The following is a 22,821-nucleotide window of genomic DNA, read 5'->3' as shown; positions in this document are numbered from 1 at the left end:
GGGAGCCTGGTGTGGGGCTCCATCCCACGGTCCTGGGATCATGACCCGAGCCGGAGGCAGAAGCTTAATGGACTGAGCCTCCCAGGCCTCCCGGGAATCAAGGGGATATTGCCTATAGAGCCCAGCCCAGTGCCTGGCCCCAGCAAGTCCTGCCGAGGCCAAGGGGGACCTGGAGACCAGGGGCCAGGGGAGTATGGAGAGAAATGAGAGCCAGAGAGGAAAAGGGACCCCCCCACGCTGCCCGGCACAGATGGACACACAGACGGAGCAGCCTCCCTGTGGCGGGCTGGCGTTGGGAGCATGTCCCCTTTCCTGGATCGGGAGCCCTTTGAGAAGTGGGTGAAAGCCGCAGACTGTCCCAGGAGAGGGCTGCCTTGGCATGTGCAGCCCTTGGAGCTCCTACACCCTGGCCCCCCCCATCCCTGCCCCCGCCCGCCCGCTGAGAAGCCGGGACCCCGGAGAGGGTCCCTGCGCTCTGCCTTGTGCTGTTCACTGCTAAGAAAAGAGTAAATACGTCCTCAGGCCAGAGGCCCTGCTGTGTCGCCCCGTCCTGCCGTCCTGTCCTGAGCCGGTGCTTCTCTTCCAGGGGACGGCTACTACCTGGCAGTGGGCGGGGCCGTGGCGCAGCACAACTGGGCTCACATCCGCACGGTGCTGCAGGACCAGAAGTTCCGGTGCCAGCTCATCGACGGCTCCGAGGACCTGGGTCTGATCAGCATCCAGGGCCCAGCCAGGTGAGGAGCAGGGGGCGCCCAGCCCCGGGACCCAGCCCCCAGTCCCTCCGACTGCATTGTGCGGGCAGAACCACTGCGGGCCCAGAACGGGACGTTCTGGTTCCCTGGACGCTCTGGTGAGCCCAGAGATGCCACACTGGCTAAATCTTCAAGTGCTGGAACTCGGAGAAGCCCTTAATGGGATCGTCAGACTCAACCATACGGCGACTCGGCATCTGGGGGTTCCAGGGTCGCAGAAGGGCCCGTGTGGGTGTTGGGGGGGTGTCTGTGGGTCTTTGATGGAGTCTGGGAGTTACGGATGCCATCTCGGAGTGGGCACAGCCAGTCCGGGTCCACCTGCTGCCGGGGCTGGGAATAGTACGGCGCGGAGGCTATTGCCCCCGGGTCCAGATGCCTGCGCCATCACTTCTGGTGAGGAGGACCGCCGATGGGCGCCCCGGTCATTCCTTCGTGATGTTGCCGAGCGGCCTGCCCATCCATGAGGCGTCAGAGCCTGTGACGTCCTCAGCTGCGGGCTGTGTGTGGAGCCACAGAGGGGGCCAGAGCAAAGGGGCACCTGAGCAGCTGTGCCCTCCGGAGAGATCCCCCCAGCTGGGCTTCCGGGAAGGGACTCGGGGGCGGGGGACCCGTGGGAAAGAACCATCGTGTTAACCACCACCAAGCGCGCCTGTGATTCACCAAGCCCTGCACTGACCCCTCCTGAAGCCACCGATAACAGCCCTGGGAAGCGGTTCTAATTGTTCTCGTCCTTTTGGGGGAAGAAAGAGGCACAGAGAGGTAGAGCTCTTTGCCCAGGGTGGCGCAGCTAGTAAGTTTCAGGGCGGCCGGGCATGGGCTCCCCCAGGCTGTCGGACAGCTGCGGACCCTGAGCACTGGCCCTTCCTGAGGAGTCACAGGACCCTCTGCACCTGGCTCATGTGTTCGATCACTGACCCCACGGCCCAGGTGCACATAGGTGTGGGAGAGACGCCTCGTGAGCGGTGGACCCCGCCGGACAGAGAGGTGCAGGGGAGGCCCACATCAAAGGAAGGATGTATTCCCTAAAGTGCTGGGAACAGTGGGCCCCCGAGAGGAAGCGTGGGTCGGGGACTACACGCTCAGACCCTGCCGCGGGGTCTGTTTTCCCGGGTGCCTTAGGGCTGACCAAGCCAGCACCTCCCTGGCTGGGTCCTGGGCAGGCCAACCTCCCCTCCCAAGCTGTGTTGTAGCTGTTTTTATGTGGGCCTTGCTCAGGGGCGCCTGGCGGACAGGCAGGACCTTCTTGCTGGTCAAATGTATAGAATCTGAGCCGGTCGCGTACTTTAAAGGTGATTGGCTTCTGTCCAGTGTTTGACCAGCATCCGCCAAGGGAACGTTTGGGCAAAGCCCTGGAGGGAATGAGGGATCAGCCTTTGGAGTTCTCTGGAGGGGCGGGGTTCTAGGCCGAGGAAACAGCAGGTGCAAAGGCCCTGTGGCAGGGGTGTGCCCATGCATGTAGGGAAAAGCAGTGGGACCGGCTGGAGCAGTGGTTGGAGGTGCGCTCAGAGAGCAGAGGAGCTGAGAGCCTGTAGGTCCAGTGGCTTTCTCTCTGAGTGGGGGCACTGAGCAGAGCAGTGGTGGGACTGGGCTCCAACAGAGTCTCACTGCCGGGCTGGGGAGGAGGCCAGCAGCTGCGTGAGGAGCTGCAAGGGCCGGAGAAGCCAGGACTTGGAGGAGGGAGCATCGAGCGGTGTCCAGGGGACCCGTGGGCCCACGTGGGATGAGGACCAGAACTGACCGCTGGGTTTGGCAGCGTGATGCTTCCAGAGGGCTCGAGGGGACTGCAGGGTGGCTGGGGGCGGAGCATGTGCAGCCGGGAAGGGAGGAGAGGAAACTGGAGGCCCCGTGGGGGACAGGGCTGGGGGTCCTGGCCCGTCCCCAGGGAAACCTCCACACCCTTACCGCTGAGCCGGCAGCCCGCAGTGGGCTATTTTTAGTGTGGGGGAGGCGGGGAGGCAGGGGAGGGAGGGTGTGGGCAGCCAGATCAAGACAGGGCCCCGGGGGGACGGGTCAGCCTCCTCTGCTTCATTAGAAGCAGCTCCAGGCGGACGCCGTTGACAGCCGTGTCCTTCCCCGGTAGCTCCTCCGCTCCCCGCTCCGAGCATCTTCTCCTCCTCCAAGAGCGCCTCGTTCCCGCACGAGTATCTGCTTTGCTGGCTCCACCAGTGGGGCTAGACCTTTGGAGTTGTCAGCCCCCGGCCACGGGCCGTGCTGAGTGACCTGCTGTCCCGAAGAACTCTCTGGAACAGTCCATAATTGGGTGGTCCAGGACCGTAGCCACTAAGCCGTTGGTGGCCCCTCAGCCCTTGACGTGTGTGGCCAGACTGAATATTTAATTTTGATTCGGTTAAACTCAAGTGACCACGTGTGGCTGGTGGAGACCGTGCAGAAGCGATTGGCCCCTGTCCCGGTGGCTCACTGATGCTCCCGAGGGCCCGGGGAGGAGGCCGCACGGTCCCCGTGGAGGACAGGCTGAGGGTGAGGGCGAGCAAGGGGGGGTCGGGACTCGACCCGGCGTCTCTGGCCATCGCTGCCTGCCTGCGGGAGGGACAGCCTCCTGGGCCCCAGCCTGCCTTCCGCAGACCTGTGTGCCCGCCCTGTCCGTAGATCGGTGCCCCGAGCTGCCCCCAGCGCTGCCGCTGAGCTCCTTCAAGCCCTCAGCCCGGGCGGCAGCTCCAGCCTCCTGCTCCTGCAGGGACACAGGCTGGGAAGACGCCGGCCGTCCCTGGGGCTGCAGAGAGGACGTGCTCCTGGAAGCCTGGGGACGGGCTCTCCGGGGGCGGCACCACGTGGGTGCCGGGGGCGTGTGTTACATAAGCACAGGCAGCCTGCAGCACACTGGGCACCTCGGGCCGGTGTGGGTGGGCAGCTCCAGCACCGTGGGGGTGGCATTGGGGTGGGGAGCCCTCCGAGCGGCGCTACCCTGCAGCCCCAGCACTCGCCGCTACCCCCCTGCGGGGCTGTCTCCTGCCAATGGGGAGCCCGCCCCGGGGTGCAGAACTGGGCTGTTGTCAATCAGTTCTATTTACCATGTGCCTGTCTGCGCCGGGCACGTTGGGAGAGGAGCCCCGTTGTCACAGAGCGCCTGGTTTCAGGGAGGAGGGGGCAGGTACAACCCCTGTGGGAGGTGCCCTGTTGGGAAATGTGTCCGAGCTTCACAGACCTAGACTCAGGGAGTCAGGGAGGGCTTCCTAGAGGAGGTGACAGCTGAGCCCAGACCTGGATGGTGCACCAAGGAGTGAACGAAGGCCCGGGGGGAGGCCAGGGGGCGGGTGCCCAGGAAGTGAGGGTTTCCCTGGGTGCGGAGGGCTCCGGGCCCAGCGAGGTCTCAGGTGCCCTGTTAAGTGTGAGAGCGGGGCTCTGCGGTGGCAGGTGGCGGAGGTGAGGAGGGCAACCTCCGCCCTCAGGGAGCTCACAAACCAGCCTCCTGCCCGTTGTTCCTGTGGCCGTTCGACGGCGGGGTTGCTGCCCCAGGAGCGCGTGTCGAGCTGCTTCCCGCGCAGGCTGGGCTCACCTCCCCCGTCACTGTTCCTGGCTTTTTGAACGGACTCTATCTTTGGCTCGTGTTCATCTTGGTGTGCTTTTATGAAGACCCTGTCTGCCATTCGTCTGCCTTACTAACGAGCACAGGGACTCGACCTGGTCACTGCAGTATCCCCAGCATCTTCCTGGCCCAGGGCCCACGCGCAGGAGTGCTCAGCAAGTGTTTGTTGACTGACGAATCAACCAACTTTGTTCTTGCTCACAGCCGGGCCATTCTGCAGGAGGTGCTGGATGCAGACCTGAGCAACGAGGCTTTTCCGTTTTCCACCCACAAGCTGGTGAGAGCCGCCGGGCACCTGGTAGGTACCACTTGGCTGCTTTCTCCTGAGCTGTGGGCGGCAGCCGTGTGCCTGGGGCTTAGACGTGGGAGCCGGTCTAAGCCTCTGCTCCCCGCTGTGAGATGGGGACCAGACATTCCTGCCCACAAGCTGTTCGGCGCTCAGAGGGGTGATGGATCCAAGCCAGACCCCCGCCCCCCCCCGGGGGGCTCTGCCCAGTGCCTGGCACCTGCCGGTGGGCTCACTCCCAGGCTCCTGCCAGGAAACACAGCCTCTGCCTTGCCACCTACACGGCTGCCCCTCCTCGGAGGCACAGGGCATGGCCTCTCGGGTCAGGGTGGTGTGTCTTCTCTCTGTCACGTCAGAAACGACAGGGCTGGGGACAACACAGCTCTCCCCGAGGAGACGCCTGTCCTTCCCCAGTGTCGTCCTACCCCTGCCCGCCCCGCACTGTGGTGTGGGGGAGGTGGGGAGCAGCTCTCCAGGCACGGGGGGCGCAACCCCTGCCCCAGCCCCCAGAGAGCCCAGGTCCTGGGGCCCAAGGCTCTGGAATGGTGGGTGATGTCAGGCTCCCTTGGACCGGGCTCTGGCTGGAAGCTTCCTCGGAGACCAGGGGCCAGGCTGGGGTCAGCTCGAGGTCAGCCCGTCGCTTCCCTCCACATCCTTGTTGGAAGTTCAGTGGCTGGTTTCCGATCTGACACCCCACGGCACACGCGGGCCCGCATCGTCTCTCCAACGACAGGAAGTTTCCATGACCGCGTTTCTCAGCCTCACCATTGTGGGTCTCTGGGAAGATCTTCTACATTGGAGGCCGTCCCGGGCGCTGTACGGTGTCCGGCCCGTGCCTGGCCTCCCCTGATTCAATGCCAGGAGCACCCCCGGCTGTGACAACCAAAAATGTGTCCAGACATTCGGGAGTGTCCCCAGGGGGCAGGCTCACTGGAGGGGAGGGGCCGGTCTGGGATGGCCCCACGTGGCGGTCAGGCTGGCGGCGCTCGTGGCCGGGGCTCGCACCGAGGCCCTGCAGCCGCTCCGATGTCGGAGACCGAGCCCAGAGAGGGCGGTGGACAGCCCTCGGCCCTTGGCTGTCAGATAGGAAAGCACGCCGCCACGTGTCCGTAAAACGGACGTGCCCGCTGGGGGCGGGTGGGCGGACAGCTGGGCTGGGGGCGCCTCTCCTCGTCCCCTTCTCTGCGTTCGTCAGGGGTGGGTGGGGACAGTACCAAGGAATGTTGGTGAGGAGTGGGACCCTGGCCCACAGAGGGGCTGGGGTTCCAGGCCCAGCTTGGGTCCTATGAGCAAATAAGCAGCGTGCACTGGTGTTGGCGAGGGGCTGCTGGAGAGGGTGGGGGCCGAGGCCGCCCTGCAGAGCTGGGGAGCACTGACCAGGCTCTGTTCCTGCCTTCTCAGGAGTGAGCTCAGGGACAGGAAGCTGGGGGGGGCTGGTGTCTCCGTCTTGTTTCCTGCCTCTTTGGTGCAGAGCTGCCTGCCAGGACCAGAGGGGGTGGGTGTTTCGAGAAAGCAGCCCAGTGCGACCCCAGGCCCTGGCTGGCCTCCTGCAGGCTCTGACTGCAGCTGTGCCGTGAGCCCCCGTGGGGCCTGGGTTCTGGCTTGCGGAAGCGTGATGGGGAGCTGAGAGGCTTGGCGTCCACTCTGCTCGGCCTGCCTGGCTTAGGGGCAGTGGGAGAGAGAACCTAGGAGCACGTCCCTTCCCGGCCCAGGCCACTCCAAGAGAGGCACCAGGGCCGGGACTGGTTCCTGGCCAGTGGGCTGCAGCTGCCTCCTGCCCCGGGGGCTGGCCCTTGGCAGCCCCGGCCACCTCCCGGGGCCCGGCCCGTGGCTGTCTGTCTGCACCTTGGCCAGCCGGGCCTGGGAGCCAGGCTGAGTCAGATCTGGGACCGAGGGGAAGCGAGACCAGGCTGCAGGACGAACCCCTCCCTGGGGTAACAGGAGGCCCAGACTCGAGGGGAGGGTGCCCGGGGATGCCCGGTCGGGGTGCAGGACACCCACGGGGCTGCTTCTCCTCACTGTCTCCTCTGAACAGGCCTTCCTGGCTTTGTCAAACGTATTTTATTACTTTGTGAACAAACGTTCGTTTTCCAACCAACAGTGTGCCGTGTGGTGGCGAAGAGGGCAGGGGGCCTGGAGGCAGAGCTGACGTTTGCACGAGCCCTTTGGGGGTGACCCTTGACCTCTCTGAGCCTCCCCCTCCCGCCCCGTGCTGGCTCACCGGCAGGCGCATGGGCAGGACCCACGCACGGGGAGGGCCGGTGCACGGGATGCCGGGGTCCGGCTGGAGAGAGGGTGGGCATCGGTGTTTCGCTGCGGACACGGGGAACGTTCGTAAGCCGGGAGCAGGGAGACAGAAGCGCCTGTCCCTCTGCAGGCCCCAGCCGAGCCCGGGCGAGCGGCTTCGTGTTCCTCACGGAACCTTCTTTCCCCGGCCTCGTCCGCGAGGTCTAAGACAGCAGCAGGACCGCCCACGTATGGGTTGCACACTCCGCTTTATCCCGACGGTGGTTGTAAGAGGTTTTTTGTTTTTTGTTTTTTTAAGATTTTGTTTATTCACTGGAGCAAGTGTAAGAGAACGGGAGCGGGGGAGGGGCAGAGGGCGAGGGAGACGCAGACGCCCCGCGGAGCAGGGCGCCCGATGCGGGACTCGGTTCCGGGACTCCGGGGTGTGAGCGGAGCCGAAGGCAGACGCTTCGCCGACTGACCCGCCAGCTGCTCCAGTTGCAGCAGTTTTCTGGTTCCTTCAAATGTCCTCCGAGAACCACTTTGAAAACCCACGTGGCCCTCTCCCACCTCCAGCCGTGGCCACGGTTGGGCATTCCTTGTCCTGGGCCCCGCCCGGGGCTGAGCTCCGCGTGGGCGCCGGGCCTCTGGCGGCTCTGATGACGGGCCCAAGGCAGATTGCTCAGACCCGGAGTGAGACCCGGGAATAGGTGTCCCAGGCACCCGTCCTGGCTTCCAGTCACCCCACGCGGTGTTCTTGCCCATCTTTTGGCATGTTCTGCCTCCTCCCCATGCCCGGGGCCGTCCCAGGCCTTCTGGGGAACGAGGGGTGCCAAGGTACAGAGCTTCCTAGGCCGGGTCCCGTCTGCGGGAGACCAGCGCCCTCGGCTCACATCGGGCCAATCCAGGTTCTGCCCTGAGCCCGGCATTGTAGCCTGAACAGCATTCCCCGCGCCGAACGTGCTCTCCACCCCTCACCCCGGTCCCCTACCTGCACCTTGGGGTCTAGAATTAACTCCAGACATGCTGGCTAGGAGTCCCCCGGGGCCAGGCCCCAGGCTGGACCCGGAAGCTCTGGGGTCGAAAAGGCGGGCTCACGGCCTAGTGGGGGTGGGCTGGGGGCAGGGCGGGCCCTGCAGCACAGCCCGCCCTGCAGTGGCCGGGACCACGTTCGCAGGAGGGAGTCTTGGCAAGCCTGGGCAGCCGGTGTCCCTGTGCTGGGTGGGGAGGGGCTCTGCCCTCATGCGGGGGTCCCCCAGCTCTCTGCACCCTGGCCCCCTTGGCAGGACTGGAGGAATACATGCCCGGGGCGGCCAGCGGAGACTCCTTCCTCTCCCGGGCCGGCCAGAAACCCCTGCAAGGGACCAACCAACCAACACCCTGGGCCCGGGCGACGCCACCTCACTCCGTAGAACAGCTGGTCTCCAAGCCCACGAATTCACTGTCCTGTGGGGTCACACCTGCATCCCTGTCCTCATGCCGCGGGGCCCTTCGGGGGACGGTGCCCGGCTAAACCATCTTCGTGCAGATCCCGGCCTCGGCGCCTGGCGGTGTCGCACACCTCCTCGTCCCCCCTGCTGCTCTCTGGAGGTCAGGTCACTGCTGCTCACCCTGTGTGGCCCACCGGGAGGACCCAGTCCTGCCCTAAGGGGCTGGGGGTGGGCCCAGACGTTAGAGACGAGGGCCACGTGGGGCAGGAGCATCGGGGATGCAGCAGACGGTGTGGGACGTTGGTGCCCAGACGTGCCAGAGTCCTGCCCCCCGTACTGCCTTCTCCTGAGGGCCGAGGAGGCGTGGGCAGAATGGAGCAAAAGCTTAGTTTCCTCGGTGTTGATATTACGGGTTCTGCTGACCTCCAAGTGGCCCAGACCCCATGATGGTCCAGGATAGGCCAAGCCTAGGACATAAAGATTTTGCCAGGCATTCACTGGCCAGTAAGAGGGGCGGGGAAGTCTGCCAGGCAGTACCCCAGGCTGTGGGACCTGGGCTGTCCAGGCCCCGTGGTGGCCTCCCAGCCAGGCAGGGAGGTGGAGCGTGGTCATCCCAGAACCCAAGGGTCAGGAACAAAGTCACCCCTGTGCTCAGCAGAGCTGGGGGCCTGCAGGCCTGGCTTCTCGTCCTGCCGCGACCTTCTGGGACCGCCTCTCCTGGCCTCGGTTCCCCCACTGGCAGCACAAAGTCTAGACAATACCTAAAATCGCTTCTGAGTTCTCATGAGTCTGTCCAGACGGGCTGAACTCTCTCTGAAGCCGGGGGGATTTCGTATTCTCCCGAATAATGCGTTGTACCGGCTTCAGCACGTTCTGGCGCCGGATCCCTCCGTGTGCGGAGGCGCCGGGGCCAGAGGGGGGGGCCCGGCCAAGGTTGATGGAAGGTCCCTGGATCCCAGCCACCCAGATGCAGGAGAGGAATGCGGCCTGTGTAGCCGGCAGGGTCACAGTGCACCGAATGAGGAGGCCGGAGCCCAGACCGCACCCGGGCCGAGGGGGTGAGCAGGGCCCTGCCCACCGTGACCCACACTCACGGCCAACAGATGACCCCCGCCGAGTGGCGCTCCCGGCCGAACGCCGTCCTTGTCTTGCAGTAACACCCCAAAACACTTGGGCCCCAAGCTTGCACGAGCCTCGCATTCCTAGAGGAGAACAGGGGTGGAGGGAGCTGGTCCCCTTGGCAGCCGCTGACCCGAAGTCCTTGCCTCCCACCGGTCGGCCTCGAGGCCAGCAAGGTTCCCGGTGGGACGCGCTCTCCCTGTGCGGGGGCCCGGGGAGACGTGGTGTTCCTGGCGCCTCGGCCCGGGACAGGGGGCCCGTCTGGAAAGCAGCGGACGCAGGGCAGCGAGCTCGTCGCGAGGCGCAGCGGGGAAGTGTTTTTCTTCTGAAAATTAACTTCAGGTCGGAAAGAAATTGGATGTCTTCTCCTGACGGTGGGACATGCTCGCTGCGGTGCCGGACGGCTGGCTGGGCTCGGGATGGAACGTTCCCCTACCTGCACAGGTTTCCCAGCCGGTCGGAGGCTCCGGCCTCCACGCAGAGCCTTCCGTGCGCATGCCTCTGCCAGCTGGGTTTTAGCTTGAAGTCGCGTTGTATGAGCTTGGAGATGGTTGAGGCTCTGGAAAGCCCGGGGGCCAAGGGCAGGTCCCAGGGGTGCGGCGGAGCAACACCGCAGCCACTGTTCTCTGTGTCCCCTGGGGGACAGGGATGTCTCACCGCAGAAGTGTCAGGTCCAAGCGTGGCTGGAGTGAGACTGGACAGCTCTGGGCTTGGGAGATTCTGGAAGTCCCTGCGGGATGGAGGGCCGCCCTGCAGGGGACACGGGGTGTTCCGACCCGACGCCCTGTCTTGCTGCGTGGGGCAGACTGACGTCTGTCTGGCACGAGCTGTAGCTCCGGATGGTGCCTCAGAACCTGCGGCTCCGGCGGCGGCTGCCTGGGGAGGGGCAGTCGGGAGGGTCTGTGGCTGATTCGGCGCTCCCGGGGCCTGGAAGAGGACCCGTGAGGGTTGGGCAGTCTGTGGAGCGTTTCAGATCCTTGGAGAGGGTCATGTTCTCCACATGCTACTTGAACTTCAACCTCGTATCTATTCTGTGAACTCAGTTTCCACTCATCCTCCCCACCCCCACCCCCACCCCGTCACAGTCCCGCCGCCACGCCCCCCACCCCGCCCACCACCTCCACTGGCCCCACCCAGCAGCGACGACCATCACGGCCGTCTTTACTCCCGTGATTACCTCCCTCACCTTTACCACCGCTGCGCGCGGGCCTTCCGGACCGGACCGGGGAGGAACTGCACGTCCCGCTAGTGCAAAGTCATTAGAATCAAGGATGTCTTGGGAGCCTCCAGGGGGTTTTGAAAGATCCTTGAATCTGTCGCCAACCTTACCCCCCATCCCGTTCCTGTGGGTTCAGGGCCCCAGATCCCTGCAGAGGCGCAGATCCCTGCCTGTCTCCTGCCTCTGGGGCCCTCGGATCCTCAGTTCTCAGTTGGAGAATGTGCCTGGTGTGTCGGGGGTGCTGTTACACAACCAAACGCCTGGAAACTTGTGAAACTGCCATGAGCTAATGTGATCTGAAAGGTTGGACGTGCCGGGCCGTGTCTGTGGGTGTATGTGCTTGAGCTCTCCTGGGATATTTACCCAGAAAGGTACACCGCAGGCTCGTTCTGGTGACATGCCCAGGGCATTCTCCAGAGCCACATGGCTTCCCCTGCTCCCGGGCACCTGTGTGTCCTCTGACCTGACCCGGTGCAGCAGTGGCCCAGCCTCTGCCTGGCTTCATGTCCACGGACAGCTGGTGGGGGCGCAGCGAGGCCCCAAGCTCGAGCTCGAGCTCCTGAATCACATCTTACTAACACCCGAGCACCCGAAATTTTACTGAAATCCAAGCACCCAAAAATAGTGAAGTGAGAGTGAGTCAGTGTAGGGCAGGGAGCGCGTGTCTCCTGGCTTCGCGCACGTGCGCTCCTGCTGGAAGCCCCGGGTGGGCCCTTGCGCGGCCACTTCCCGGTCGTGGCTTCCTCGGAGCGGCTGTGATGGGCTCGTCCGGGCTGGAGAGCTGTTGTAGAATCTCTAGGAAGACCCGTGAGCGGTCGTGAAGTTGCCAGGGGCCTGAAATCGGCCACATGGGGGTCTGTGCTGCAGAAGGAACCGCAGCGCCGGAGCTGATGAGCAAACATTACCCAGGACATCTGTGGGCCTGGGGCGAGTGGCTGATGCCCCTGAGCCCTCAGATCCTTATCCGGGCCCATAGCAGCGCCTCACCGACGGTGAGCACCCTGCCTGGGGTTTTATGGGGACGGTTCCGTTGAGTGTGCCTAGGAGCCTCTGAAGGACACACTGTTATCACGCAGGGCTTGCAGAAGAGACTCAGAGGGAAGTCAGTCACTGGGGCTGCAACCCTGGGGACTCAGATTCAACCCTAGGCCCCCACTTGCGGCCAGCACGGTGCCTCCCGCTCCTGTACGAGGCCGGCCCCTCAACTCCTTGCGTCCGCAGCGTCTGCGGCCTCTCCCGTGCCCCTGGTGTCCCAAACATCAAGAAAGTGCAAATCACCCAGTCCCTCTGGGCTTTAGGTGCCCACCCATGGAGGAAAGGGTCGTCTGTTTTTAACCCTCTTAACCTTTTTTAAGTATACAGGCCGGTCATGTTAACTGTATTCACGTTGTCGTGCAAACGGTTTCTGGAACTTTTTCATCTTGCAGAACAGAAACTCACTACTCGTTAACCAACAACTCCCAGCCGCCCTTCCCCGCAGCTCCTGGGAGCCAGCCGTCTCCTTTCTGTCTCTGTGACTTTGACTCATTTAATTCCATGGAAGTGGAGTTTGGATTAGGATTTGTCTCTGCGTCCGGCGTAGCTCACTCAGCATCATGTCCGCAAGGGTTACCCGTGCTGGGGCAGGTGTCGGCACCTCCTTCCTGGCATCAGCAGGGCCTGCTTTACCCACACTCCTGCCAGCACTGGTTACTTTCTCTTTTGGTTTGTTGTCGTTTTGTTCTGTTTTTGGTTTTCTACAGGAGTCGTCCTAATGGGCATATCTCCTTGTGGGCTTGGTTTGCATTGCTCTAATGATGAGTGGTAATGACCAGGCTTTCATTATACTTATTAGTCATCTGTATATCATCTTCGGAGAAACATCAATTCAAGCCCTTTCCTCATTTCTTAGGTGTTGTGTTGAGTTGTAGGATTTCTTTATGGATTCTTGATATTAACCCCTTTTTGGTTATGATAAGTAAGTATTTTCTCCCACGCTGAAGGTTGTCTTTTCACTGTTGGCTGTTTCCTTTGATGCACAGACGTGGTCCCCTGGGACTAATTTTGCTTTTTGTTGCCTGTGCCTGTGCCTTTCATGTCATATGTCACGAAGCTTCCCCCTGGCTTCTCCTGGGAGTTTTACAGTTTTGGGACTTACACTTGGGTCTTCAATCCAGTTCGAGTTAAAATTTGTATATGGTGCAAGACAGGGCCCAGTTTCATTCTTTTGCATACGGAGATGCAGTTTTCCCAACACCGTTTGTTGAAGAGACTGTCTCTTCTCCCGGTGAGTGGGCGCAGCAGCCTCGCAGAGGGTCACATGGCCAGGTACACGAAGGTTTACTTCTGGGCTCTCTTTCCTGTTCCACTGGCTTATTTGTCTGCTTTTATGCCTGTACCACACTGTTTAGATCATGGGATCTTGGCAGTAAGTTACAAAATCAGGGACTGAGAGGCCCACAGCCTTACTCCTCTTCAAGATTAATCTGGCTATTTGAGGTCCCTTGAGATCCTCTGTGAATGCTAGGATGGATTTTTCTATTTCTGCAAGACGTACCCCTGGAATTTTGATAGGGACACATTGAATCTGTACATCACTTTGGGTAGCACTGCTATCTTAATGATACTGTTTTCCATTCCATGAACATGGGATGCGTTTCTATTTACTTGTATCGGCTTTCATTTCTTTCAGCCAAGTTTTGTAGTCTTCAGTATAGCAGTCTTTCACGTCCATAGCTAGGTGTATTTTTATTTTATTCTTTTTGATGCTATTATAAATGGAATTTTGAAAGAATTTCCTTTTTGGACTGTTCATTGTTAAGGTAGAAAAATGCCATTGATTTTTGTGTGTTGATTTGTATCGGGCAGCCTAGCTGAGTATGTTTATTAATTCCAACAGTATTTTGGGGGATCTTTAGGGTGAGAAAAAGGTTTAAATAAAACCTGCTTTAAGGCCCTTCCTCATGACTGCCCATGGTTCTGTGACTCCAGCCAGGGTCTGTGGTTACTATGAGAGAGAGGCGCTCTGTTTTGCAAAGGGGTTTGCCTCAGTTTGGGGCTTGCTTTTAAAGTCAGTCCAACCCAGTCTTTACTGGCAGATGACTACGTATCAGGCACCTGCTTCCCAGGAACTCAATAATCTCAAGCACCGGCCTCCTCCATCTATCAGATGGGGGCACGGAGGTGGGGAGAGGTTGACCCGCATGGGCCTGGCTGACCCAGAGCCGATGTTCCGGATATCCTGATTCTCAGCAAACCCTTTATTACATGTCCCTGCTCAGAAGAAAAGAGGACTCTCCCACCTCCACCGGCTTTGGTGGAGACACATGCAGGATGTCTTGAGATGAGTGATTTTGTGAACATAGACTGGAATCCCCCAGACTCCTTCCGTCGCTTTGCCAGAAGCAGAGGTCTGTCTGCCCCTCTTTTCCTCCATCATTCTGGAAGTATTTTTTTTAGCACCTACTGTGTGCTGGACCAAAGCACAGGGGTGCCGTGCAGAGCCAGGCCAGCCAGCTCCCAGCCTCACGGGGCTCCTGGGAGGTGTGGAAGCGCCCCGGATGGCTCTCTCCCTCCCCACCGGTGAATTCAAGCTGAGCCCGAGTGCTGACCCTCTCACTTGACTGGGAGCATGTGTGTCTGACATGAACCTGCAATCCTGGGCCATTAATGGGTGAGCTTTAAAAATGATTTCTCCTGTTTCAAAATGAGATTGGCTTTGAGCCCCAAGCTCCTCCGTGGGCTGTCTAAAATTAGAACCCCGTTGACAAGGCAATCTTTGTCAGGGGCCCACGGCTTGCACTAGGGAAGCAGGGAAATGTCAACAGTACATTTTCTGTGTCAATTTTGAGTTTTTTTGAGAGGCCTGGGGAAATGGCAACTCAGAGCAAATGTTCACTGTTTCAAAAGCTTTCAGAATCCAGCCCCTCAGCAGCAATATGATTAAAGTGTCAGATTTATAAGGAGCCGGGTCTGTGTTGGGGAGAGTGGCCTCCGCCCCCTCCTGTGTAGACAGGATCCGGCCGGAGCTGTGCGGGCCTTAGGGCTCAGGGCAGTGATGGGATAAGCTCCTCCGTCTCCCGTGAGAGCTCTGCTTCCCTGTCCTCTCCATGGCCCTTTCGTTTCAAGGACAGTCCTGGGGCTGACCTCACCAGTGGGGACACTCTGGGCTCAAGAACTCTCCTGGGAAGGCCAGGAAGCAGACACCTGTCGCCGGGTGTGTAGATGACATGCCAGCGAACCGACTGAGCGGAGACGAGTCCCTGGGCACCAGCCATTGGACAGGGACTTGTGCCCCGAGCTGGCAGTGGCCTCCATGCTGGTGCAAGCCTGGCGTCCAGGTGCGCCGGCCGGACGTGCCCGGAGACCAGCGGCTCCAGCACAGCCGCGTGTGCTCAGGCCGGGCACGGTGCCCTGTTTTCACGTCCTCCCCGGATGTCGTTCACCTTGGTCTCCGCCACCGTGGGGGGCCGAGACGGGCGCCAGGGATGGGGTGTGCATGCAGAACGTGGCCCGGGGACACCGTGTGAAGAGCGCGATCATCTCTGTGCGGGTGGGGGCTGTGGTCCTTTGCAGACCCCTGGGGCCCGGCTCTCACAATGTCTGCCTGGCGATAAGGTCTTTCCAACCCCGCCGCAGGCCTCTCTGTCGCGCCCTCCCGACACGTCCGCTCCTGCTCGGTGCCCCCGGCCCCGGCTCTCCTCGAGGCCTGTCTGCACCGCAGACTCCGCTCACCGTGCGGCTGGGGCTGTCCCGGACAGGGGCCTTCCTTCCCAGCCCTCGGCCTGGTTGCCGCAAGCTGAGGAGCACTGGCTTGTGCTTCTGGCTGGGTCCCTCGAAGACTGTGTCGCAGGGACAGAGGCTGGGCTCTGACCAAAGACCGACGCTGACTAGACTGGGGAGCACTCGCAGGGAGACTCAGCACCGGGCTGCTTCCCCTCTTGATGCCTCTGAAACCTCGGGGTACGGCCTCGGTGAGCCGCGAGCTGTCGCACCCGCCTCCCAGCGACTGGCTCGCCAGCACACCTCGGAGCGTCTTAAAACCGACAAAGCTTGGCTCCTGACCCCATTTACGGGGGAGGAGAGTGAGGCCAGAGGGAGTCTGGGGGACTCGGCCGGGCCATGGTGGTGATGTCTGCGTCTCGAGCCCGCCCAGCCCCTGTGAGGGAGGCCTTTGTTGGAACTTGCCGGCTTTGCCCATGGGGCTGACGTCAGAATCTTGAGATGGGATCCTCGAGGGTCAGGGTAGGTCCTGACTCCAGTGGCCAGTGTCCCAATCAGAGACGAAAGTTGAGGAGACGCGGACACGAGGAGAAGGCCTGTGGCGCAGAGAATGGAGAGCCGTGACCACACGCCGAGGAGCCCCTGAGGCCCCCAGAAGCTGGAAGGGGCAGGAAGGACCCTCTCCCACAGCTGCCGGAGGGAGCACAGCTTGCTGACCTCCGGATGTGGGGCTTCGAGCGTCCAGAACTGGGAGACAGCACACTCTGGCCATTCGGTACGGCCTCCCCAGGACACTTGCACAGCCACTGAGAAGAGTTGAGGCCTGAGAACTGTGTGTCTGCTTCCTCCTTTGACACCCGTCTTCCCCTTAAAGGTTGCTGGAGCCTGGAGCCCTGTCCTTGGAGACCCCATTCCCGGGAGCAGGACAGCCTCTGCCCAGGCCAGCTAACGGAAGTGGTGGCAGTAAGGACCGGCTACCAGTATGTGGCAGCTGGGCCCTGAGCTGGGTCGTCTGAGCCGTGCCCTGTCCCCCCAGGTGCGGGCCATGAGGCTCTCCTTCGTCGGGGAGCTGGGCTGGGAGTTGCACGTGCCCAGGCCAGCCTGCGTGCCTGTGTACCAGGCTGTGATGACTGCGGGTGCCAAGCATGGCCTCGTCAACGCCGGGTACCGGGCCATCGACTCCCTGAGCATTGAGAAAGGTGTGTGCGAGGGTCGCGCGGTGCCGGTGGGCCGCCCAGAGCCATGCTGCAGGCCCGGGACTGATGCCCCCACACTTCTTTCCTGCTCTGCTCTGTTTCCCACTTATGCCTGCTTCTCCAGCCCGCGGCCCCCGCCCCTGCACCCTTCCTGCGCTGCCCGTGAACGCGGATGGTGCTGGGGTCCCTGACACCTGTACTTGGAGGGCGAGCAGGAGACACGCTTGCCCGGGCTTGTGGGGACGGGGCCACAGCTGGGTTGGGCATCAGTGCCTGGGTGTCCCTGGGAAACCTGCTCCCTGCGTCCCTCTCCAGCGTCTCGGCTGACAGTGCAGAGGCTGAGGGCTCGTCCAGGGCAGCTCGTGCAGGTGAAGATGCCTCCCCCCCAACCCTGGAGCCTTCAGAGGAGCCCATCCCCCGCCCCTGCAGGGCACTGACCCCGGCTCTTCTCCCCCGCACAGGCTACCGGCACTGGCACGCAGACCTGCGCCCCGATGACAGTCCCCTGGAGGCAGGCTTGGCCTTCACCTGCAAGCTCAAGTCGGCCGTGCCCTTCCTGGGGCGGGCGGCCCTGGAGAAGCAGCGGGCCGAGGGCCTCCGCCGACGCCTGCTGTGCCTGACCGTGGATGAGTGAGTATCTGCGGTCCCGTGCCCAGGGGACATGGCGGGGGCACACCCTCCTCAGACAGGGCTTTGGAAAGAGAAAGGCCACAGAGCTACCGCTGTGGGTGTGGATCTAGGCCGAGGTCCCAGAGTCCCGGTCACTGCGTGGTGACCTCCGGCCATGTTCTGGTTCCATCCTCCTGCTGCCCGGGACATGGCAGGTGGAGGGGGCTGGGGTGAAACGACCCTCCCCACTTCCAGATGGAGACCTTGGGTGCCAGGGGACAGGGTCACTTGGCCCGGGATGGAGAGCCCACGCTGTGGGGACCCACAGCCCCCCTCCACCCAGGGGTGGCTTTGAGCAGGTCACTCCGCTCTGTCCTTGGGACTGGGCCTATACTGTCGCCTGTCACCGATTCCACTTGGGCTTGGTGACTCTGACATGACATCACCGGGCTGGTGTCGGCCCCACCACGGCGCCGAGGGAATCTGGGTAGCGACAGTCTCTAGCGGCCGGGCTTGGTTGATTTGCTGCTGACAGGAGGCCCCAGGTGGAGCCGCTTCTCCCAGACTTCTAGAGCCGTCCAAAGACGTGTCAAGAGCTTCAAGGGGGGGTGGGGGCAGAGGGGGAGCGGAACTGTGGCTTGTCATCGTCCTGCTGCTTCTCCCCGGGCTCCGGTCACTGGGCCTTTGTTAGGCTGCTTGTCCACCACCTGGGTCTCCGGTGAGGGGACGGAGCTGGGGCTGGGGTCTGCAGAGCCCCTCCACCCGCTGGCCTCCGGAAAGTGCCTGCAGCCTGACGCCCGGAGCTCGGAGCTTCTGGAACTGCCCCTGCCACAGCCCGGCTGGCCTGCCCAGGTGTTCTAGCCCGTAAGATCCACCCAGAGCTGCGCCCAGCTGCGGTCCTGACGACGGACATGGTCAGGAGTTGTGAGGAGCTGCCCCTGTACTCTGGGCCCCGGGCCACGCGGGGACCCTGGGCCTGTCTCCTCATCGGCCAACGGCACGTGCTCTGCCGGACTGGCTGGGATGAGAGAGTCGGGAAGTGCCAGGACCCCCGCCGGCCCCAGCCTTTTCCCTCCAGCCTCTGAGGCCACTGGGCTTTGCCTGTGCGGACCCACGGCCATGTCAGCATCGGGTCCCAACCTGGCTCCCCCGACACGGCCCTGGGCACCGTCCGGCTCTCGGTGGACAGCACCAACCAGGCACCTGGTCTGGCCGGTGACTTCCGGGCGCTGGTGCGGCTCTGATTGCAGGGTCATCTCTGTGATTTCTGTTCTGAATTCCCAAAAATGTGTGGTCAGCGCTCATTCCGTATGCGCACTAAAGGAAAGGACATTTGCTAGATGATGCGTCGTACTGGGAAGAGAGCGCCGGGCAGAGGACAGCAAGCCTCAGGGGCATAAGGTTTTAAATTGCTCAGAAGTCAGCGAAAATCAGTGGCGAGGGGGGCCTTTCCCAAATACCACGGCCCGTCTGCAGACACGGCCGTCAGAGCCCAGCTCCGGTCTTTTCCCCGTGGTCAGGAGCCCGGGCACAGAGCTGGGGGCGCCGGGTCTGGGCTGCACAGGTCCCCCCTCCGGGGACTCTCGGGCCCCAGCCTTGTGTCTTGCTTCTTCCAGAAAGGTGCCCATGTTCGGCCTGGAGGCCATCTGGAGAAATGGCCAAGTGGTGGGCCACATCCGGAGGGCTGACTTTGGGTTCGCCATTGACAAGACCATCGCTTACGGCTACATCCGGGACCCCAACGGTGGGCCGGTGAGTCGAGCCCCTCACCCCCAAGGGAAGCCGGGTTCCTCACCAGACATCCCTGGGACGCATGTACCCCTGCATCAAGCTGGGGGAGGGGGGTGCGTTGGGGGTTCTCCGGGCAGCGTCAGGGCTGTTTCTGTGTTTTCTGTCTGAAAGAATCTGACTTTGGGAGCTCCAGGCTTCTCTGGGTCAGACAGAGGCTCGGCCCAGGGCTGGTACACTCTGCACCAACAGCCTGGAGTGGACGCTGGACACCTGACCGTCCTCCCAGGACCCCTTCTGTCCTCTCTCCCCTCATCCCAGAGGCGCTCTCGGCATGGGGAACACGTGCATCTGTGCACATGAACATGTGCACACGTGTGCACACACAGACGCGTGTGCAAGCATGGGCACAGTTTGCCATGTGACCCCGTGCCTCCCTCCACGCTAGCGGTGGAGGAGGGCCCCACTGACAGCCGGGAGGGGTCAGAGCCCGAGGGGGTTCTGGAAGCTCTTGCCAGACCAGCTGGTCCCAAGGGGATCCCTAGAGGGTCACACCACACGGGCTGGGCCGTGTGGCTCCAGAGAGGAGGGGGAGGCGCTCACCGTCACGACACGACACCCTTATGGACGTACCGGCTTGCGTCGCTGGAGCCCCACGCGAGCCCCGCGACAGCTGGGAAGTGCAGGCGCTGGAAGGCTCTGGTTGCGGGGCTGGGAAGCCCATCCAGCTGGGGCTGAGCTTTCCCGCCTGAGCCGTGGCCGTTCTCTGAGAACTCTGGGCTGCGGCTCCCCCCCACCCCCAACAGAGACTCTAGAAGGTCAGCGAGGAGGAGGCGGGGTGTGACAGACGGTCCGGGCAGGAGCACAAGGGGCGAGCTGGGCCTCGGGAGGGGGTGGGACGCAGCGGCTCCCACCCTGGGCCCCTGGGGGTCCTGGGCCCTGGACTGCCTGTCCCGCGCGGCTGGGAGAGGAGTCGTCTACGTCTCAGAGCGCGGCCCAGATGCCCTGTCCGTGGCCGGGCCCTGGGTGTCGTCTCTGTGCTGAGAACAGGACCCCTGAGCGAGGCCAGCGTGCCCAGGGCCCCGGCACACCGGGCTGTCTCCTGTTGCCCAGGTTCCTGGGGGTCCGCGCCTCTGGGGCAGGAGGTGTGCTGTGTCCCGAGGGAGAAACCACACTGGTTGCCAGACCGCGGCTCTGCTGGGCCGCACGTGGTCAAGTCCCACTGGGGGCCTTACCTGCTCAGGACGGGCCCTCGGTCCGGAGGGGAGCCCTTGGCACAGAGAGGCATTTGCCTCAGGTGGGTGTGAGCCCCCCACCCAGCAGGTGACGAGGGACGCCCACCCCCTCCTCTCCTGCATTAGGTCTCGCTGGACTTTGTGAAAAGTGGGGAGTACGCTGTGGAGCGGATGGGGGAGACCTGCCCTGCCCAGGCTCACCTCAAGTCCCCCTTCGACCCCGACAACAAGAGGGTGAAGGGGATCTACTGACGTCCGCACGGGCGGAGCCTCTGCCGAGCGGGAGGCCGAGTCCCTCGCCGACCCTCTGCGCGGGGCCCGACTCCCTGACTCCGGACCCGAACCCAAACCTGAATCCGCCCATGGGTCTCCCTGCCCTTAGTCCAGGCCGGCCAATCCCGCAATCGGATGCCAGCCGAGGGGACGGAAGACCCAGAGGGCCTGTCCTGTGGTCACTGACCGAGGGACGGTCCCTAGTCCACCCTTCCCCTCCCCCCAAAACAAACCCGCAGTCTCGGGCTCAGGCCGCGGGCCGTGGGGCCCCTACAAGGTCCCGGGAAGATGCTGAGTCAGCGCTCGGTAAGCCCGGGGAGGAAGCCCGCATCCCCAGCCTGCCTGCGGGGCAGCCCCGGGGCAGTTTCAAGGTGCATCTGGAATTAGGGACAGAGTGAGGACTGACCAGTACCGTCCGCTGTGGGCGCAGCGGGGGAGGCAGAGAGCAGGTGCTCGGTCCGCAGTTGGGCCTGTGGGCAGGAGGTGGGGGGAGGCGGGCAGGCGAGGGAGTCTGGAAAGCGAGCCCTTCCGGCCTTGACCTGCTCCTCTCGTGGGAACGCTTTCTGGCCATCGCCCTCTCATGCCCGAGGCCAGCAGGAGCAGGGCGTGGGAGGGGTCTCCCCTCGGTGCCCCCCTCACCCGTGTGAAAGGCCACCTCCCGCCTTGAGTGCCCCAAGTGCACGTCGTTCGTTAGGTCTGTAACGGAGGGGCGTGCGGACAGAACGCGGCCTCGGTCCTCATGATCGCCATGAGCTTCCTGTCCTTGACTTTCTTGTCCCGTGGTCCTGGGGGAGGACCTCGTACAGGGTCTTGAGTGACTCCCCCGGTCCTTCTCTGGCTTTCGGAACTCCCAAACATCTACCGGCGTGACCCTCCTCTCTGCCTTCCGTCCCTGGGTCCCGGGTCCCTCCGGCTCTGCCTCGTCCCCCTGTCTCCCGGATCACACCCCAGGACTTCGATGGCCACCAGGCAGCCCCAGCAAAGCGGCGCTGTGCGGCCCTGCCCAGGCAAGCCTGACCCCCTGGGGAGCAGAAGGCGACCGGTGCGTGGGGACAGGAGGACAGGATTCCCGCGGACGCACGCCAGGAGAAGCCGGCTGACGGGTGGGCAGGCTCTGGCAGGCCCTCGGAGGCTCACACCCCTGGAACCGGTCAGGCTAATAAAGTTGAAGTCGTGGGAAGACGTCTGGGTTTCACATGGCCTTTGGAAAGCTTTTTGGCCGCCTCCGCAGACCACAGGCCGGGGAGCTTGGGCCTCTGGCTTTGACACGCTTCAGGCAAACGAGCATCTGGCAAACCAGCACCCCCAGGCGGGCCCGGCTCCTGCCCAAGAGGTGCTGGGGAAGCCGAGTGGACCCCAAGGAGCCAGAAACAGAGAGGAGGGGAGACAGCTTCTCCGACGGCCTGGCCTGCTTCCCCCGCTTTGGCCACAGAGCCCTGGACTGGGCCGGTGTCCGTGTCTCCCCCCAACACCGCCCGTCCTGGGGGCGGCAGGGGAAGGCTGAGGTTTCGGGGACCAGACCAGGTCCCGACCCACCCCTGCCCCCGGGCCCTCGCAGCTGGCGTGTTCGCTTCCCCGCTGGGGAGAAATAACCCTGATCTCTCCGGGAGGGGCACTGGTCACACGTGGGCAAGGCCACGGCGCAGCCCCCCGAGCTCTCCTGCTGCATCCCCACTGGCGGCAGGAAGGTCCAGGCCGGGCTGCGGCCCCAGGCTCACTGCCTCAGCGGCTCAGGGATGGGCCAGACGGCCGGCACCTCCGAGTGCGCCGGGGCCCGTTCCTACTCCCCGTCCAGACACCTGTCGCCCCGCCTGTTCTCGAAGGTTCTGCTGGACAAGGAGCAGCAAGGTGCTCGCTGTCAGGAATTCTGGGCAAACAGGGCTGAGCTTGGCTGGGAGTCAAGACAAGGAGACGGGGGCTCCCGTGCCCTCGGACTCCACCTGTGTGCCGGCCTCAGCAGTTCCGGAGCTCCCAGGGCGGGTGGGCTGTGCCCCTCCGCAGGGCAGGTGGAAAGCCCCCCACCGACGTGACGGTCTTGCTGGTTCCTGCCTGTCCAGCGGGTTGCACTGGCCTGTCAGAGACGGCTCGGGTCCCAGATCCCCACACACAGTCCCGGCCTGGGCGTCAGAGAGGCCGGCAGGCCCCCTCTGGTCTTCCAGGGCTCAGTGGGGAGGGATCCCGCTGGGAGGGATGATGCCTGCCTCCCCAGGGAGGACCAGGGGCCTGGCAGGAGAACACCCAGGCGGTAGGGGGGGGAGGGAGAGCGCTCCCTTCGCTTCTGGACGCCTCACGTGCTGGGAGTTGGCACGGGCCCTCCTCCCTCCGGCACGGTGGACAGAGGGGACAATGCAAGCTTTAGGGAAAGAGGCACCAGAAACAGACCCAAAATGATTGTAGACAGTGAGCCCATCACGTGCTAAGGTCCTGGGGTGGGCCTGACCTGTCGTGTGCCCCAGGCCACTGTCCTTCCTCACCTGGGCCTCAGCCATCCTGTTTGCAAGGG

General features: G+C 63.1%; 1 protein-coding gene across 3 annotated transcripts in view; it reads left to right on the top strand.

The window, feature by feature from the left end:
- SARDH (sarcosine dehydrogenase) overlaps positions 1-21,513 on the top strand; it is a 61,434-nt gene extending 39,921 nt beyond the window's left edge. For all 3 annotated transcript variants that reach the window (XM_004757003.3, XM_004757001.3, XM_004757002.3), the window contains exons 17-22: positions 587-734; positions 4,501-4,594; positions 16,314-16,476; positions 16,935-17,103; positions 18,699-18,834; positions 20,172-21,513. In XM_004757003.3, coding sequence (XP_004757060.1) covers positions 587-734; positions 4,501-4,594; positions 16,314-16,476; positions 16,935-17,103; positions 18,699-18,834; positions 20,172-20,297 — 836 coding nt within the window. In that variant the 3' untranslated portion in view covers positions 20,298-21,513. The remainder of the gene's footprint in view (positions 1-586; positions 735-4,500; positions 4,595-16,313; positions 16,477-16,934; positions 17,104-18,698; positions 18,835-20,171) is intronic.
- The last annotated feature ends 1,308 nt before the right edge of the window (positions 21,514-22,821 follow it).

Source organism: Mustela putorius, unplaced genomic scaffold (genome assembly GCF_011764305.1).
Source record: "Mustela putorius furo isolate JIRA1106 unplaced genomic scaffold, ASM1176430v1.1 tig00000596_pilon_pilon_pilon, whole genome shotgun sequence".
Taxonomy (NCBI): domain Eukaryota; kingdom Metazoa; phylum Chordata; class Mammalia; order Carnivora; family Mustelidae; genus Mustela; species Mustela putorius.
The sequence above is the reverse complement of the archived record's forward strand: the minus strand, read 5'-3'. Positions and strand labels throughout refer to the sequence as shown.